The following is an 18,448-nucleotide window of genomic DNA, read 5'->3' on the forward strand; positions in this document are numbered from 1 at the left end:
AGATATTTGGTCAGAGATTTTGAACAGTCTTCAGAAGAAATGCAAATAAAGAATCAATAGATGTGAAAAATATTCTAAATAACAATAACATAAATGCAAATCAAAACAACTCTGAGGTTTTATCTCATTTTGCAGTGACAAAGATGACAAAGGACAGAAATGGTCAATATTGATGCAACTACTGGTGGTGGTGGTGGCGGTATTTACTATACTTCATCTTGGTTCCTCTGTTCAACATAAAGGGCCATTCTCTGATTACTTCTTAAAAAGACCTATTCACTCAATGGGTGTTACCTCCTTCTAAGTGAGTACCTGAAAAGGCCAAAGTCTCCCACTGCTTCCTAGGCTATCTCCAGTCATCCTGATGAATATCTGGTCACTGGATCCAGATGGCTCAGGAAGAGAAAGTGAGTCTGGTGACCTTGCACAGCCCCTCCGTCACTCAAAACAAAGTGAAGTGCAAGTTATGTCATCATTTATCTGATGTCATGGTCTTCTTTTAAAATGAAGGATGAACACAACAATAACAACTACATAGATAGATAGATAGATAGATAGATAGATAGATAGATATAGATATAGATATAGATATATAATGTTTATTTAATTATATATTATCATATTTAATTATATATAATGTAATTATATTATACTTAAATATATTATAAAATAGGCAAATAGGATTTAGAAATACACACGTGTCTCAAATCCATATAAAAATGTGATAGGAAAGAGAGAAATGAAAATTTGACTCAGACATAATGCCTCTAGGGCTAAATTCTGCCCTTGCCTCCTTCCCAGGTGCAGCTCATGTGTGGGGGCACAGAGCAGTGTCAGTCAGGTCTCAGGTCCATTCCCAGCCTCTCTAACTGGCCCTCTGAAAATCCTTTGCTCTCTTATGAAGATAGCTTTCACTTTTTTCCTAATTCCTAGATGAAACTCCACTGATGAAAGTGCCAGGCAGCTCCTGGGCACCACCATCTGCCCAGGGATTCAAAAATTCCAAGGCAATATTGTAGCTTCTTTGTGAAAGAGGAGGGAGAGAATATTTGTACGAATTCTGAGCTGAAATACAATCAGGAGAACAGGATGGTTTTCTCCTGCTGGAATCCATTACTACCGAGGTCCACTTACTGGCTAATTAGGGCCCAGTATTTTAGCTGCAGCACCACCACTAAAGCCCCACACTTTAACTGTTTTCCAAGAATACATCAAGTCTGAATGGTGATTCTCTATTGAGCAGTGAAAGGGACATTTCCTTCACCGAGAAGGTCAGGATATGCAGTAAGCAGCATCTCCGGGCATCTCGAGCCAGTTATCACGGAAGGCACCCCTCCCCTCTGTGTCTCCCAGGACCAGACCATCGCCTATTTTCAAATCCTCTGCTTACATCTGACAATGTCTTCATCATTTCTTAAACATTTCTATTTTCCAGTAAGTCTTCCGAGGGCTCCGTTCAAACCATTTTGTACTGAGATCAGACAAGCATGGGACTGCAATTACTGATCACAATGCTTGGTGCTGAATTCCCTTCTCTATTCATCTCTTAGAAACCCTGAAAGGCAGATTGTCCACAGGGGGACAGATTAGCCACAGAATGACCTGTATTTCCCCACAGAAGGGTAAGTGTGGAGAAATAGCACCCTATATCACCCGTTCTTCATAGCCTGAAAAAAAAATCCTTTATGAAAGTCCCTCTCTGAGCAGCCCTTTCCCACTCAGGGCCAAACAAGTCCTGATTGTTCTCCACTCCCCCAGATCACACACCAGTGTGTGGTCACAGCACAGTTGGCTTGATTTTATAAGCTGTCACCAAATAACTTTGTCCATGTCTATCCAAACCGGAAACCGAGATGAGAGGGGAGAAGAGGAGGAGGAACAACGAAGATGCCAAGGAAGCTTGTCTTGGTTACAAAGGCTGCACCCAATCACTTCAGTTCAGAAATCCCTAGCTTGCCCACCAAAGAACCAGCTCCATTTTCCTACGCTAGCTGGTCCCTTTCTCCAGACAATGAGGAGACCTCCTTGCACTGGGGAAACATAGCCCTCTCCCTATGGAAGAGGGCAAGCTGCCTGTAGAATTCCCATGTCAAGCAGTGGCTTATAAAAAGTCACTTGGAGTGATTAAGTCCCCAACTCTTCCAGTAGAGTCACACACTGTATTCTCCAGCTTCCTCTAGTTGCTGCTTCAAGGGAAAAACCAGTCTCTAAAACATGATTGCAGAGCTCTGAAAGGCTCCAGAAGCATAGTTGCCACCAGAATGATTCCTTCACAGACATTTCAAGGCAAACATTTTCTTTCCTGACAAGGGCTGCTGAATATCTGCCCTGGTCCTAACCCTGCTTTACCTACACTGGGCCCCAGAGGCTGAGCAACCTGAGCACCAAAGTCTGGAGCAAAAAAGCAGGGCTCTAACATCTCCTGAAGCTTAACTATCACCTGGCACCCAGAACATCTACATGCTGCCTTCAAGCAGAGCAACCCAGAAGTGCCTCCCATCCCTTTTACCTGGGCCTCCCAGGGCTTAACTATGTCTTAAGAAGGCAAAAGAAAAATACTGCAGTCAAAACAGGCCTCCCTCAGGTGTTCTGGGGTTTTCAAAGAAAAGGGGCTAACTTTAGTTTCGCCCTTTGCAGAGAGAAGTACTGGAAAGAGAAGTGACTGAGGACTTTGATGGGCAAAGGTAGCAAAGGAATGTTGCCACTAAGAAGAACAGGCCTTCATTGACCGTGTCCCCGTGTACAGAAAAAGGGTGGCCAGAACATGCCACCCTCATCCTTTTAAATCTGAACATCCGAGCTAACCTAAGGGCTCAGACTAAAGGACCGTGACGGTGACATAACAATTAACCAGAGAAAAGTAGTTCTTCCCCCTGGAATTAACAGCACCAGCCCCCCAAGCAACAACAGACACTCCACCTTCTCCCTACGCTCAGCAACCCCGGGAAAACTGCAGACAAGGGAAGATCCGCCCAATCGAATTGGTTCTTGGGGTAGAGGGTAAGCCAAATCACCCGGAGCCCTTCCCACTCGAACACACTTTCTCTCCCTTGGGCTGGAGGGCTCCTCCACTCCTCACCTTTCAACTCAGCCACTAAATACAAGTGGTAAAAATGAAAGTGACCAAAACCTGCCTTACACCGGAGGGCATACAGAACAGCCCAGACCGGAGAAGCCCGGAGCCCTTCCCAGTTAGGGCCACACCTTTGCTGGTCCTAGGTGGCCGACTCCCCGCAGCAAGTCAAGTCATTAGGCAGAACAGCTAAGTATTGCAGAAACAAGTTTTTGTTTTGGTTTGTTTTTTAACCTGAAGTTAATGCGAATCTGGGAGGTACACTTCCTCAATATCAGTCGAACTGCCGAATCCTTTAGCGCAAACAAACCACTTCTATCCTTCAGGAGCTAGGTCCAGGACTTTTACCCAAAACATTCTTTGTGGGGTCCTGCACTCCTCAGGCAGGCATGCTCCCTGTCTCAGAATCAAGATTTTCTTTTTAAATGTGCAAAACACGATCCAGAAGACTGCATATGGAACTAAACATTTTGAAACGTAGTTGTCAACATTCTTTAAAAAAAAAAAGAAGAAGAATTCCCGGATCCCAGGTTACCGGCTCTGATCAATCATGTGCCCAGAGGAAATCGTGGGGACCCAGACTGTCCTCCTCAAATTGCCTGAGTGAGTAGGAGCGTAAAGATTTGGTTTAGTTGCCCAAGTTCCTCACCATGTCCAGTAACCAGGCAAACTTTGATCTGGTTCCCAAGAAGTTTCTGGGTGTCTCTCTGTCTCCTAACTTATTGGTGACATGAAGCTTGCTTTACCTAGGGAAACCCAAACTCTGACCCTATACAAACACTCGGAGAAATAATCTTTAAGCCGCTCAATCTTAAGAGAAACAGCATCTTCCAGCAAAAGGGCCTCGGCATTCACAGAGAGACTACTTAAGTCAATACTTCTTTTCAAAGGAAGGGAACATCGGCCAAGTTGGATCCGAGCTGACTTGGTCGTTATTACCTTCAGAAAGAATGTAAGTAGTTTGTGGGGTGTCAGGGATGAAAAGAGAGGGGTTTGTCGAAAGTGAGCAGGCTATCAGGCTGAGCTGCTTGCTGCCTGAGAATCCTGGAAGGTCAACCTCTTTCCAGGCTCAGCCGGGGGACGTGGCCCTTCCACATGGATCTTTCTGCCACTAGCCCTGGCCTTGGGGGGCGGGGGGGAGGGGTGGCAGTGCTTGGAGGAGCCCTGGAGAAAGCCCAGTCTACCAAAGGCTTAGGTCAGGTTTTTCGGTGTGGTTAGAAGGGAGCCACGGCGCCGGGGCAGGAGAATTGGGGCCCTGCGCGAGCTGGGCTGCCCTCCGTCGGCTCTGACCGAGGCCACCCTGCCCTTTGCAAAGAACTGGAGTGCCATCTACTGAGAACTTCCTGAATAGAAGGGGGTGGGGGGGAGAGGGCACCGGCGGATCCGCTGGTTCTTAGAGCCAAAAGAAAAAGGAAAGAAGGCAAGCAAGGGAGCCCCGGGAGCCTCGGGGACCTGAGGCTGGGCGCCTGCTTGTGCTCCTCTGAGGGTCAGGAGGAAAATGTGTGGGGGTGTCTCCACTGGGCTAGCCTGCGCGGGACACACACTCACATTCCCAGACAAGCGAGGATTAGGGGAGAAGAGGTTGTGCATGCGAGGCTGGAGGAGGGGATCCAGCCAAGCCCCATCCCCAGGGCCCCCCCCCCCCCAGTCCCAGCCCTCCAGGGCCCCGCGAGCTCACCTTCCCGGCGCAGGTGCGCGTGGAGCGCCGAGAGCAGCAGGCAGCAGAGAGCCGTCCCGGCCAGCGCCCAGAGCGCCCGGGGCAGCTGCATCGCGGGGGCCGCCCGGGCTCCGCATCCGCGCCTCCAGCCCGCCCGCCGCCGGGGCTCCGATCGAACAAGCGACCGTCTGTCCGCCCGCCTGTCCGTCCGTCAGTCCGTCCGCGGCTCCCACTCCAGCTCCGGCTCCGGCTCTGCCTCCAGCCTCGCCGCGCGCGCACACTCGCACACACACACACACACACGCACACACACACGCACACACACAAGCACACACACAAGCACACACACAAGAACACACACACGCGCGCGCACACACACACACACACACACACACGCACACACACGCACACACGCACACACACACAAACACACCACTGGAGGGAAGAGTCCGGGCTGGCTCCAGCGGCGGCCGCTGTTTCCGTGCAGCCGCCTCCTCTTCCTCGTCTTCTTTTGGGAGGGGGGAGAGGGGAGCTGGGGGGGAGGGGCGGCTAGCGCCGACTCCGGGGCTGCGGCTGCGGCAGGGGCGGCGTGGGCAGCGGCTCAGGCAGCGGCAGCGGCTGGGGCAGCCTGGGGCTAGCGGCCCCGGGAGAGGAGGAGGAAGAAGAGGAGGAGGAGGATGGGGGGGGCAGGGGCTCCATGAATCAGCCTTCCCCGCCCCCCGCCCCCGGAGCCCGGCCGCCCGGGGCGGGGGCGGGGGGCCGGATTGCGCAGGAGCTCTCCCCCCGCCCCAGGCCTCCGTTCTGGACCCCTCCTCCTCTTCCTCCTCCTCCTCCCGCCAATGCAGCCGCCAGGGCTGCCTGGCCGGGCCCCCGCCTCTCCTCCTCCTCCTCCCTTCCCTCCTCCTCCTCCTCCTCTCCTTCCTCCTCCCCCTCCTCCCCCTCTTCCCGGGCCGCGGAGTCCGCTGGTGCTGTTGCTGATGCCGAGGCCGACGAAGCTGCTGGTCCGGGGACGCGGGCTCGGGCTGGAGCAAGAGTGAGAGCTGGGGTTGCACTCAGGGCCCGCGCCGGAATCGGGGTGGGGGCTGCAAGCCCAGTGCGGGTCTAACTTCTCGCGGGGCCAAGAGTACCCCCCAATACACACTTCACCCCCTCTCCCACAGGCTCCCGCTCCCCCCAGCGTCCGACAAAGCGCTAGGCATAGGGAGGCGGGGGCGCCCCACAGGTGCAGGGGGGCTGGGCTGCAGGAGTGGGGGCGGGGGACTGGGAGGAGGGGGTGGTGGCGACTCCGGAGCGGCCCACCCTTTCTATTTATTCATTTATTTATTTTGACAGTGATTGGGGAGAGAAAGAGGAGAAGAAAGGCAGGGAGACCGACGGAAGGAAGTGAAAAAGAGGGATGGAGACGAGGACAGGGAGCCCAAGAGAGAAGGGGGAGAAGGTGGAGTGAGGGAGAGGAGACATGGGGGGGCGAGGAGAGGGAGGGGACGGGGAGGAGGAAAAGAGGGATGAGGACAAGGAGGAGGGGGAAGGGACTAGGAGGAGCGCGAGGGGGAAGGAGGAGGAGAGGGAGGAGCATTAGACGCGGGGGGAGGAAAGGGGCTGCAGGTTGCAGGGCTCTGGGAGGCCGGGGGGCGGCAGTGCAGGTGCTAGCTACCAGGCCTCCGGGTCCCCTCCCTCCCTCCCTTCCCTCTCTTCCTCCCTCCCTCCTTTTCTCTCGCCTTTCTCTCCCCGGCCCGCGCCACCGCCTCTGGGAAGCCCGTCAGGCTTGGCCCAGGCAGACTGCATCTCCCCCGCCACACGCTCCCCCCGCCAGGTTCTATCTGCGCCGCAGTCGGGCGACAAAGAGTGACGGGAGGCCTCCTGAGGCAGTGAGGCCTCGCAGGCCGCCCTGTCGGACTGGGAATGGGGGGTGGGGATGGAGGCGTAGCATCAGTGTGTCCCTTTCCCCTGCCAACTGTTGCCCCCGGGACTAGGAGGTTTCAGCTTTCGCCTCAGCTCGAAGGCCAGGCACCGTGCCCAGCGTTGAGACGAAGCTGCCGGTTTACCCCCCGAAGTCGGGATAGGGGGCAGGAGAAACCCCTCACTCCCCGAGGCCTGGGTCCTGAGCATGCCCAGATTCCGAGGAATAACCAGGGAAGAAATCCCGAGAGAGACGTACTGCAGAAGGGCACGATCCCAAGGCTGGGAACGATCTCGGAGCGGGCCAGGGGATGGGGGGGAGCAGGTGGTACACGGTCCAGAGCAACAAGTACCTGCGACGCGGTGGTCTGAAGATAAGAAACCAGTCGCCCCTCCTCCGAACCGCGGAATCCAGCTACCCCTGACCCTACAGCTTGAGAATCCAGGGAACAGGATGGGGGTGACACCACTGTCCAGTGGGAGAGACCTGGTCTTCCGTGGGAAGGACTCCGGGCCCCAAAGGAACACACAGTGACCTTGGCATGCGTCCCTGAGGGATTCTCATGAGGCGCTGGGCACTGAGGTCAGCAGGTGAATCCCCCTGCCCTTTATCTTATGCAGGTATAAACAGTGAAGGAAAACAAGAAGGAAGGGGTGGTTTGCTTCTTTCCCAAGGTCATAGGAAACAGTTCCCAGGATTTGATTCGGGCCTATCTGACTCCTGACCACTCTCCCACTCTGGCCCCTCACCCTTGTATCAGGCTAGTGAATAAAAGGAACTGTCATTCCAAAAGAACTTAATAAGGCCCTTCAGTGCTTCAGGCACTATGCCTCCCACCAGTGGGCATCTCCTGCTCCCCCAGAAGCTTACAGGCTGGCCCACTGACATCAGAAATATAATTCTTTCAGGTTCTCCCCTAGTGGGAAGCCACCAGTCATCCTTTTAGAATATCCCCATCCTGTCCAAACACGGTGAGAGCCACGGATTAGGAACTCATGGTTAACTTTCAAGTAACCTGGCTCCAATCCCTTATTTTATGGGTGAGAAAGTGAGAACCAGAAAGGGAAAGGGCCAAGTCCAAGGTCACCAGTAAGTGGACAAGCCAAAGCAAAGGCAGCCAAGATCTACTAGGCATTCTATCTGACTCCATAAAGTTACCTCCACGGTGACTCACCAGTTTGGAGAGAAAGCACCATCCAGGTTTTCTGAGAACACCTGGCATCCTCAGAAGCCTAAAAACCTCTCCCTCCTGGAGAGGTACTGGAAAAATAGAAGCAGACCCAAAAGCCTGACTTTGAAGCCTGATTCTACCCCTTGCTAGTTGGGTGACCTTCAATGAGTTGATCCCTTTGAACTTGTAAACCAGAGACAGTAAGACTCCTACTAGGGGCAGGCAGGGAGATGATTTAAAGTTCTGTATAAGCTTTAAAGTTTTATAAAAATGGGACTTCATATTCAGTTGCTAATAGTAGCCGAAATTCTGCTAATTGACTCTGCTCTTCTCTCTCTGCTACTTCAAGGAAAGAATCACAAGATGATCCCACACATCCGGTGCTGGTGCCAGCTTTGCCCTTCTGGACCTTCTTTCTTTATCTATTCAAATTGGGGGGAGGAGCCAGGGTTCAGATAGACAATGTATAGGGAGAGGAAGGAGGGAGCAAGGATTTATTAAGTACCTATATTTTATAAATATCTCATTTAATCATCACAACAAGGGGGAGGGAGCAGGTGTTGAGATCCAGGCAGTAAAGATTATGTGACTTATCTAGGGCCATACACCTAGTATTTGGGGTTGGATTTGAATTTAAGTCCTCCTGATTCCAAGCCCAATACTCCATCCACTGCACCACTTGACTATCTAAATTAGATCCCTTTCCATCTGTAACATCTTATTAATCTGTACCCAGTAATATTTGATTTAGATGAGAAGATGGAGGAGATGACATAGAAGGTGTGGCTACTAAATTCAATGAGCTATCCTTTGAAGGAGGGATGACTTATTCTGGCTCAAGGAGCAATGGGAGCAATTTAGGCTTTCCTTCAAGAAAATAATAATAATATTTCTATCAATAAAGCTATGGTAAAGGTAAGTCGGTAGCATCCTTGGGGAGAGGGGAGGGCTCTTCCAACAGAGGTCAGATGACTATTTGTGAGAAATGGGACAATAAAGTTGGAATTCTTTTAGGTATGAGTGGGAGTAGATGTTGAGGCTTCTTCCAACTAAGAATTTAATGAGTTCCCACCTCCACTGGAACAACTCAAAAAGTTCCTTCAACTTTGCTCAAACAGTTCGTGGAATAAATTCATTTTCCTTGTCCTCAGACAGGATAAGGATAATAACTAGCCCTATGATTTCATTGGCAAGGGTAAATAACCTCCTCGTGTTGCAGTTCAACATCTTCTCTGCCCTATTGTCTTATGGAGCTCTCTGAGTCACTGGGTTACAGTCAAAAGAAGATGATGCTGTCGAAACTTGAATCCAGGTCTTCTTGACTTGGAAGCTAATTGTCTATTCAATATCCTTCTTTTATCAGGAGTTCTTAATCTGGGGTCTGGAAATTTTTTACAAAAAATATTAATATTTATATTTCAAAATAATTGGTTGTCTTTATAATCCTATGTATTTTGTTGTATACAATTAAATGCATGATTCCAAGGGATCTGTGGACTTTATCAGACTGCCAGAATGATACAGGCACGAAAAAGGGCAAGAATTCTGATCTTAAACAAGCCAGAGTCTTCCCTGATGCCCAGGTGGTACTGACTTTCCATCTGGGATTTCAGGTGGCAGTAGTATCACCCAACCTGACACTCATCCCAGGGATTTAGGGCATGTCAAATTTTCTGGTGTCTTGAACCTCATCATGCAGCTATGTGGGATAGTGGACTTGAGTTCTGTAAGACCTGAATTCAAATTCTTACTCGGACAATTTGCATGACCATAAACAAGTCACAGATCCACTCAGCCACAGTTTCCTCATCCATAAAATGGGAACAATAATCACATCTGCCTCTATTCTAATGTCCCTCCCAGCTCTGAATTCCCTATTCTAAGGTCCCTCCTAGCTTTCATATTTTCTGTTACAGTACCTTTTCTAGCTCTTCTATTCCATAATGATTTGTCAATAGAAAGGAACCTTAGGGACTTGACCATCTTGACAAAATGGTCTTCTTCTGACTATCTTTCATCACATTCCATGTCTTGTTCTCTGCTCTCTCTACTGTTGCACTGTCTGGGAGGGACCCATTCCTGGAATGCCTTTCAATTTTGTCTTCAGCATCACCATAGATGTGAAGCCCTAAAAAAAATACCAATCACCTCCCCCAATCATCTGAATTATTTGCATTTTATATACCCATAAACATACATACTCCCCCTCCCTGCTACAATGTAAAATTCTTTCACAGCAGGAAAAGTTTTACTTTTGTCCATATAATCCTAGCACCGTGGATACTTCCTGGCACACATAGCCATAGGTGCTTCATAAATGGTTAATGATTGATTGGTTGGTTGCTGGCATTCCTGAGGGCCTTTTAAACTTCTGTAGTCTGTGCTCTATGATATAGAGTCCCCAATACACAGAGAAGGGGGTATTTGAGTGTGGTCCTCAAGAATGAGACAGCATGGTGTAGTGGGGCAGAGTGATGAACTTGGAGTTAGAAAGACCTGGCTTCCAAACCTGCTTCAGACATTCCGAGCAAATCACTCCACCTGTCTAGCCTGCAGTTTCCTCATCTGTAGAATGAGATGGTTGGTCCTCTTAGGGCTCTTCCACTCTGAATAGTAGAATTTGGGAGTTTATGGGGGGGCACAAATAAAGAGGGGGTAGTACTCAAGTATCATTTCAAACCCCCTTGCCTGGTCTTCCTCAATGCCAATGCCTTTCCTGTGGTGATTATCTCTGACTGATCCTGAGATGGTTTGTACACGGCTGTTTGCATGTTGTCATCTCCATTAGATCACGAGGTCCTTGAGAACAGGGACTTTTCCCCCTTTTTGCCTCTCTAGAGTTTTCCATGGTGTCTGCTACATGACAGGTGCTTAATAAATGCTTTTTGACTCACTGACTGCTCAGTAGTAAGAAACAGCATCTCTGTGTTTCTTGGAAAATGGGCCAATCTTCCCTGCTCAAGGTAGAAGCACCACCATTTGTATTTATTGGAGTTGCAACAACCATTGTACCATGCTTTTGTTTTGTTTTGTTTCATTTTTCTAGACCTGGCTCACGCTAAAACAATACTGCAATGAGTTACCTATGGCTGCTAGGTAGCACAGGGAATAGAGGGCTGGGTCTGGAGTCAGGAAAACTCGTCTTCATGAGATCAAATCTGGCCTTAGACACTTATTAGCTATGTGACCCTGGACAAGTCACTTCATCCTATTTGCTTCAGTTTCCTCATCTGTCTAATGAACTGGAGAAGGAAATGGCATCCCACTCCAGAATCTTTGCTAAAAAAAAGAAAAGAAAGAAGGAAATTCAGGTCATGAAGAGTCTAATATGACTGAAAAATGACAACAACAACAATGCAGGCTTTGCACTCTCAGTGTTCAAGCATAGGCCATTTGAAAAGGAGGTAGATTTGAAAACCCACAAATACCCTGTTATGATCTCTGAAAGGAGAGAGGCTCACTGGCCCAGAGGGCGGAGTCTCTGGGAAGGTGTAGGGGTAGGTGGGATGGAGTTTGAAAAGTTGCTGAGGTGTGAGCCTAGGCTCAGACTGGTAGACTTAAAACATCATTGACAGGGCAAAGATTATCTCACCCAGAAAGAATTACACCCCCGCTCTCACACACACACACCACATCCACAAATAATACTCTACCTCCAACCCACTGGTGATGCCCTTCTTAAATGGAATGAAAAATAGGGCTCTTATTTGGACCCTGTGCCCATTCTTCAGGTCCTGCCTTAGTCTGCACACAGTAGACACTGAATAAGTGATGAATGATGAAAAGAATGAACACATCCTTTGGGAACCTGAGGAATTGGTCCAATCTTTTTCACATATGCAAATCTTTAAAATGAGTGCAATTTTCCATATGTTCCTCCCTCAAGCCCCCTGCATACCTTCTCCAGGCTTAACAAACCTAGGTGCAATAACTGGCCCTTACATGAAATGATTTTGTATCTCCCCCTCCTCCTTCTCTTCCTTCCTCTTCCTCCTCCTCTCTCTCCTCATTCTTCTCTTCCTCCTCCTTCTCTTCCTCCTCCTCCTTTCCTTCTTCCTCCTCCTCTTCTTCTTCCTTCTCCTCCTCTCCCTCTCTTAAACACCTAGTCCATCCCTAGCAAGGTCCAGATTCCTTTACCTTTTTCTCATGGTCCTCAGCAATCCATAGACAATCGAAAAGCCCCTACACTGTGGCAGACATTCGACCAAGCAAAGATAATACAAAAACAATGATACAGTCTCTGCCCTCCAGAAGCATATATTCCACATGGAGAAGAGAGCATCTCTGTTTCTGAGTATATCCCAAATAAATACAAGGCCATTTGGGGGTACAAGAAGCTAAGGTACCGTAGTCTAAACCTCTGTCTTGTGCAGAGGATCCTATGTTCAAACCTATTTCCTGAATATGCCATGCATTCTCTCCTACACCTTTGTATCCTAGATGGTCCTTAAGTTTCCTTAAAGCTAAGAATCGTATGAAAAAGGCCATTCCCATTGCACAATCACCCCACCTCTCCAGGACCTACTATGTACCAGGGTCAGGAATATAAAGACAAAAACAAATTTCTGCCTTCAGGAGTTCCAGTTCTCCAGAGGGGAAGTCACATCAGTTGGTCAATAAAGATTTATTAGACACCTACTACATTTATTAAATGCCTACTAGATGGCAGATACTGTTCTGAGTGCTGCGAAATGGAAAGAAAAATAAAGCAAGAAGGCAGCTCCAATATTCTCTCCAAAAGCCATACACAGTAAATAGAAAATAGTTGACGAGATGGGCTCACTACCTCCTAAGGCAATCAGGGAAGACCTCCTGGAGGAGGTAAAGCAAAGATTCTAGAAGCCCTGGCTCTTCTGAGTAATAGAATACAGCTGTGGACAGGGGAAATAGCAGGAGATTTGGAGTCAGAACACCTAGATTCAAACCCTGACTCATCCATCTACTAAGATGTGACCTTGGCCAAGTCCCTTTCACTCTCGGGGTCTCTCTTTCCCCATCTCTAAAGTGAAGGAGCTGGACTGACTGGCCTCTGAGTATAATCTGGCTCTAAATCCAGTGATTCTATGAAGCTGTCATAAGAGAAGCCATGGGGGAATAATATCCCGGGTGACCTTCATCTGAGGAAAATGGCTAAGAAGCCGTTCCCATAAAGGTTTGATTCCACCAATATTTACAAACTCATCTCCTTACAAACTGCCAAGCGAGCAGCCCAGCGGCTGTCAGGAGAAGGCAGGGAGGGAGAGAAGGGGAGTAAGAGAAAAGAGGAGGAAGGGGGAGGTGGCCTCGTTGGTGTGGATATAGTGCTGGGCTGTCATGCTAAGAAGGTCACTGTCACAGAAAGTCTTCCCCAACGGAACCCCCACTCATCCACCATCAGTCACTGACATGAGCTACTTCCTGGATCCCCTCTTCCACATGCGCCCCTTCTCCCACTGAGAGACTTCCAACTCACAGGCTGTACTATTCATCTTAGGCAGAATTCAAGACATGACAAAATCATGGCTTCTCCATTTCTCCCTGTACCTCAAAAACAAAATAATTGGGAGCTCCCACAAAGACAGGCTGGCTACATAAACAGTATGTTACCTCCAGCCATGAGCACAATATTCTGCTTGCAATACGATCTTAATTTCATCTAGTTCAACCCAATTCAACAAGCATTTATTAAGCCCCTAAAATATGTCAGGAACAGTGCTCAATGCTGTGGAGATTTCAAAAAACAACCACACGAACCAGTCCCTGCCCTTAAGGAGTTTATATGCTCGTGTTGGAGTCACAGAATGGATGCCAGTGATAGAATTAAAGTATCTCGAAGGCCAGCAGAAGCCACTCTATTGCCTCTCCCAAGAAATATTCATTTAGACTTTTCTTGAAGACCCTACCCCCATCCCCACCAATGAAGGGGACTACATTATGTTCCAAGGCTGCTTAATCCATTGCTAGACTTCTTTCATTGTTAGGAAAGTATTTTCCTTTATTTGTTTATTCACTTTAAGTAAAGCCTAAATCAGCTTATCTGGGGCCTTCCCACATTGCTCTGGGTTCTGCCCTCTGGGATTAAACAGAATGACCTCTCTGATCACTTCTCCCACCTGAGCACCCCTTACCCATCTGAATAAACCTCTCATTTCACCTCTGACCTTTTCTTCTTCAGTCTAATAATCCCCAGTTCCTTTGATGGCCCCTGCAATGGCGTCATTTTTAATCTCACCACCTCCTTCCTTTGCACTTGTCCCAGCTGTCAGTGGCTTTCTAAGAAGTGGCATCAGACCTTGACATGATACTGTAGATCCTAAGTGGCTACTAGGGATGAGCGTAGGCCTAATCCCAACCTCTTCTAAATATGACACTTTCTTCTACTGAAGAAACTTAAAGATCCCCCTCTTCTGCCTGTTGGTGGAGCAGCAAACCCAGCATTTTGAGCGAATCTCCTCAGTGGCTTTGGAGAAAATTCTCTATTGACTGTATGATCAGAGGAGCCAAGGAGCAGAAACTGCCTTTTGGTACTGGGGATTATCTATGTGGGGGACAGCCTTCCATCAATGAATGTATGCAATCAGGGGCAGATGACCACTTCTTAAGAGGGTAGGAAATTGAATTAGAGTGCTTAGAAAATGCTATGATTCTAAGATTCCATCATTTAAAGATTCTAATAATTAATGTTAGAATATATTGGCTTAGTATGTCACTTGATGTAATGTCTCATCAGTGTTAGCCTTAAAATGTTTCTGCCAATAATCCCTGCTCTGTCTCTCTATTCCCAACAACACTACTCTCATTCAGAGCCTCATATCTGGACCTCTGAACTAACATCCCCCTCCAATCCATGTCACAACGACCAATGGATTCCCCTTTCTGTGGTACCATATTTCTTTCTCAAGCGTCATGTTCATATTGGCACTCTCATACTCCAGAACTTCAAATATCTCCTTACTACCCTTCAGATCCACTGCTAATATGTGCATTTTTCAGTCTTACAAAGAAACCATCTATAACTCCATCCTCTTCCTATATTTGACTACATGATTTGGCTAAGTCCCTTCTCCTCTTGGGGCCTTAGTTTCCTCATGCATAAAACAAAGAGGTTAGATTTGAGATCCTCTAAGCTCCCTTTCATCTCTGACATTCTATGAGATTATGATTGAGTTGGAGGAGAGTTGAAGAGGACATGGTATCTATCCACCTATCACAAGGCTCTGTTCAAGGTTTATGAACTCTCTGCCTCCATCTCTACCTCCTCATCATTTTGACCCCCTTATTTCCCACCTTCTTAGAGTATTGTTGCCAGTGTGTGTGGGAGGGGAGATGGGGGAGCCAGTCACCAAGCCATCTGAAAGCAAAGCTCTCAGTAGAAAGGACTCGCATCTCAGTGGGAGTTGAACTGGATTTCTCATTATATCTATAACTAAAATTGCTCACAAAGAGAGGATGATCAATGAGTGACCTAGAGCTATTTCAGTAGGGTCCAAGTATTCCAGGGCTGTTTGCAGAAAGCCTCTAGGAAACAGATTGTGGAGGAGAGAAAGGAATGAGGCACACAGATTGGGGACCACCTTCTTCTAAATGACCCTCACCATTCATAGACCTAGGCATCAAACAAACTTTCCAGAGTCATGGCAGAAGGGATAAGTGCCCAAATCCAAATCTACTCATTCCTACTAATGTCTGTGGGGAAATTGTCTACGTACAGCATATAGGATCCTGAGTTGAGTAATGAGAAGGGTGCAGAGGGAGAATATGACCTCAATTAGCTAGTATACTGTATGCTAGAAAGTGTTATTGATGCTGGGGATGGAAAGACAGAACAGAAGCATTCCCTGACCTCAAAGGGCTTACAAGCTATCAGAGGAAATCATGTGTACAATACAAATAAGTATGTACATGCACACAGAAGAAAATGTAGTGGAATGGGGTGGAGTGGAAGAGGCTGTTGTAGCTGGGGAGATCAAGATAGGCTTTGGGTACCCATATGGATAAATATGGGGGGGGAGGGGTGGAAAAAGCTCTGAAAGGATAAAATGCTGTTATAACCAAATGACCAATCCATACAGCATCCAAAGAGCAACTCTGAGGTATCTTGTCAGTAGCTTCTTTGTCACAAATTATTTTTGAATAGTCTCTTCCCCATAGATTTTGAGCTCCTTATGGGCAGGGACTATATTTTGACTTCCTTTGTTTCTCCAGGCCTTACCACAACACTGGGCATACAATTGATGTTTAATACATGCTCATAGACTTGGATTCAGAAAGGCCCTTAGAGGACACTGAGTCCAATGGGCTCCAAGTAGAAACATTGTTGAACTGAGAATCAAGGGACATGAATTCTAATTCTATCTCCAGTTCCTTCTGCCTGTGTGACTATAGGAAGTCACTCTTTGTGTCTTTGCTGTAGATTCTTTCTTTCTGAAATGTAAGTGATTCATAAGCGACCTGCCTGAAAAAGTTTCTGTGCACCTTGCATGGACCAAGGTTCATCATTCTATTGTTGTTACATTATACAAGCCTCAGTAAATGGGGACCAGCAAATGGAAGGGACTTAGTGCTGTCATTCTGGGTCTGCTTGAATATGTAGGAATCTGTGGATCTGCTTTCAGCAATTCCTGAACCAGAGAGGAAAGGAATTTTCATTTTGGTAGGTCTTGATAAACTCAACTGACCCTTGGTCAAGTGTATATCCCAGAGACAACACACCAAGTAATGAGCCTCTGAACCTGGAGTCTCTCAAAGGTCAAGCAGTGAACTCTGACTTTGTATTATTGGTGGGAGAAAGAGGAGGGAGAGAGAGATCTTTCTTGTATCCTGAGCCCCAGCTTGCTTTTCCTGATTAATATTTTGTTTCTGAAATAGGTGACCAAGCAGATGTTTTTTGAGATGAGCGTATCCATGATTGCAGATAACTTGGTGAGATAGAGAAGCTCAAGGAATAAAGATAGTTGTTGACAAGGGGAATATCCTCATCAGAAAAAATGGCCACTGACTGGAGGATTGGCCCAAACCAACAAATGTACTAGGAGTTGTTTGAACAGGGCCAAGTCCAGGCAAAATGTAAGATACAGAATTCTAAGTCCTACTTTATGTCTAATGAGGTTGAAATATCAGCCTTCCACAGACTTTAGTTACAAGATGATGATTCAAGTTCTGCTGATATGTGCTATGAATCTCTGATGATTCATAATTCTTTTGTATGTAGGATTAAAGTACCTGTCCCATACCTGGTTGATATTGTGTACTGGATACATTTGTTACTCACTCCCTTAGCTCAGAAATGTGAGCCAAAATTAAGTCATCTTGAGACACTGTGGTAGGAGATTAAATGAGCTAAAGACCTGGATACAAAATAAGAACACTGAACCCCTTTTCACTAAAGGAAGGCTCCTCAAGACTCAACCTAAAATCATGTCTGGATATGAAACAGAGGCACAACAGTAGATCCTCAAGATTAGCATTTAACTGGATGTTGCAAAAGTCTTAGTGCACTTTTGAGCTACAATACACTAGAACTGCACTGACTCTTTGAACACCCTGTATAATACTTTATGACACAAGGCAAAACATGAATGTAACCTGAGTATCATATTTAGTGCTATGAATAGAGCATCGAGTCTGGAATCAGGAAAGTCTGAGTTCAAATTGAAACTCAGAGAATAAGGAGCTGTGTGAGCTTAAGCAAGTCGCATACCTTCTCTCTGCCTCAGTTTCTTCACCTGTAAAATAAGGATAGTAACAGCACCTACCTCACAGGGTTGTAGTAAGGATTAAATACAATATTATTTGTAAAATGCTCAGCACTGTGCCAAGAAATAGTAGGTACTATATAAATCCTAATCCCCTTCCCTTTCTCCTTCATAGCTACTTCTCAGACGCTGGATAAGTCTCTTAACCTCCAAGCTTCAGTTTCCTCATCTATAAAATTTTTGTTTCATTCATGTGTATGAATGTGACCACGTATGAGGTTTTCTTGGGAAAGATACTGTGGAGGGGTCGCCATGTCCATCTCCATCTCACTTGATATTGACAGATGAGGAAACTAAGGGTGAAGTGACTTGCCAGGATCACACAGATAGGAAGTGTCTGAGGCCATATTTGGACTCAGGAAGATGAATTTTTCTGATCTCTGGGCCCAGTGCTCAGTGCACTATGGCACCACCTAGCAGCCATTTGTAAAATAGGGATGATCAAACTCCCACTGCCTAGCTCACAGAGCTGTGATGAGATGCACTTTGTGAATCTTAAAGACCTAGAGAACTGTGAATATCTTATATTTTACTATTACTACTAGCAATAACAGCAATTATAATAGGAGTGTTATGGAAGGGGTGACTTGGAGCTGTGTTATGAAGGACTCATAGAAAATGGATGGGGGTATGTTATTCCACACATAGGGAAAAGCATGAACAAAGACAGGGAGTCGGGAAATGACCAGGTCAGGCATTGAATGGCAGGGCTAAAAGGGACTTTAAGGCTTAGTCCAATCACCTTATTCTAGAGATGGTGAAGCCAAAGTGTAGAAAGGTCACAGTAAAAAGAGCAGGGATTTGAACCTATATCTTGGATTCAAATGCTGAACTACCTTCGGTTGCATTTACATGAAGGGTGAGAGTGAGTAAGAGAAGACCAAAGCTTCCAGAGTCCGCCAGTGACTGGACG

At 47.2% G+C, this 18,448-nt stretch overlaps 1 protein-coding gene across 4 annotated transcripts in view; it reads right to left on the reverse strand.

Moving 5' to 3' along the window:
- Nucleotides 1-18,448, reverse strand: part of TAFA5 (TAFA chemokine like family member 5) — a 598,737-nt gene that overhangs the window by 379,226 nt on the left and 201,063 nt on the right. Inside the window, exon 1 of one of the 4 annotated variants that reach the window (XM_072596551.1) lies at nucleotides 4,752-5,606. The exons of 2 other annotated variants lie outside the window; for them this stretch is intronic. In XM_072596551.1, coding sequence (XP_072452652.1) covers nucleotides 4,752-4,842 — 91 coding nt within the window. In that variant the 5' untranslated portion in view covers nucleotides 4,843-5,606. Of the gene's footprint in view, nucleotides 1-4,751; nucleotides 5,612-18,448 lie in introns of those variants that run through there. One more of the 4 variants, XM_072596550.1, reaches the window with a different exon arrangement.

Source organism: Notamacropus eugenii, chromosome 3 (assembly GCF_028372415.1).
Source record: "Notamacropus eugenii isolate mMacEug1 chromosome 3, mMacEug1.pri_v2, whole genome shotgun sequence".
Lineage (NCBI taxonomy): Eukaryota > Metazoa > Chordata > Mammalia > Diprotodontia > Macropodidae > Notamacropus > Notamacropus eugenii.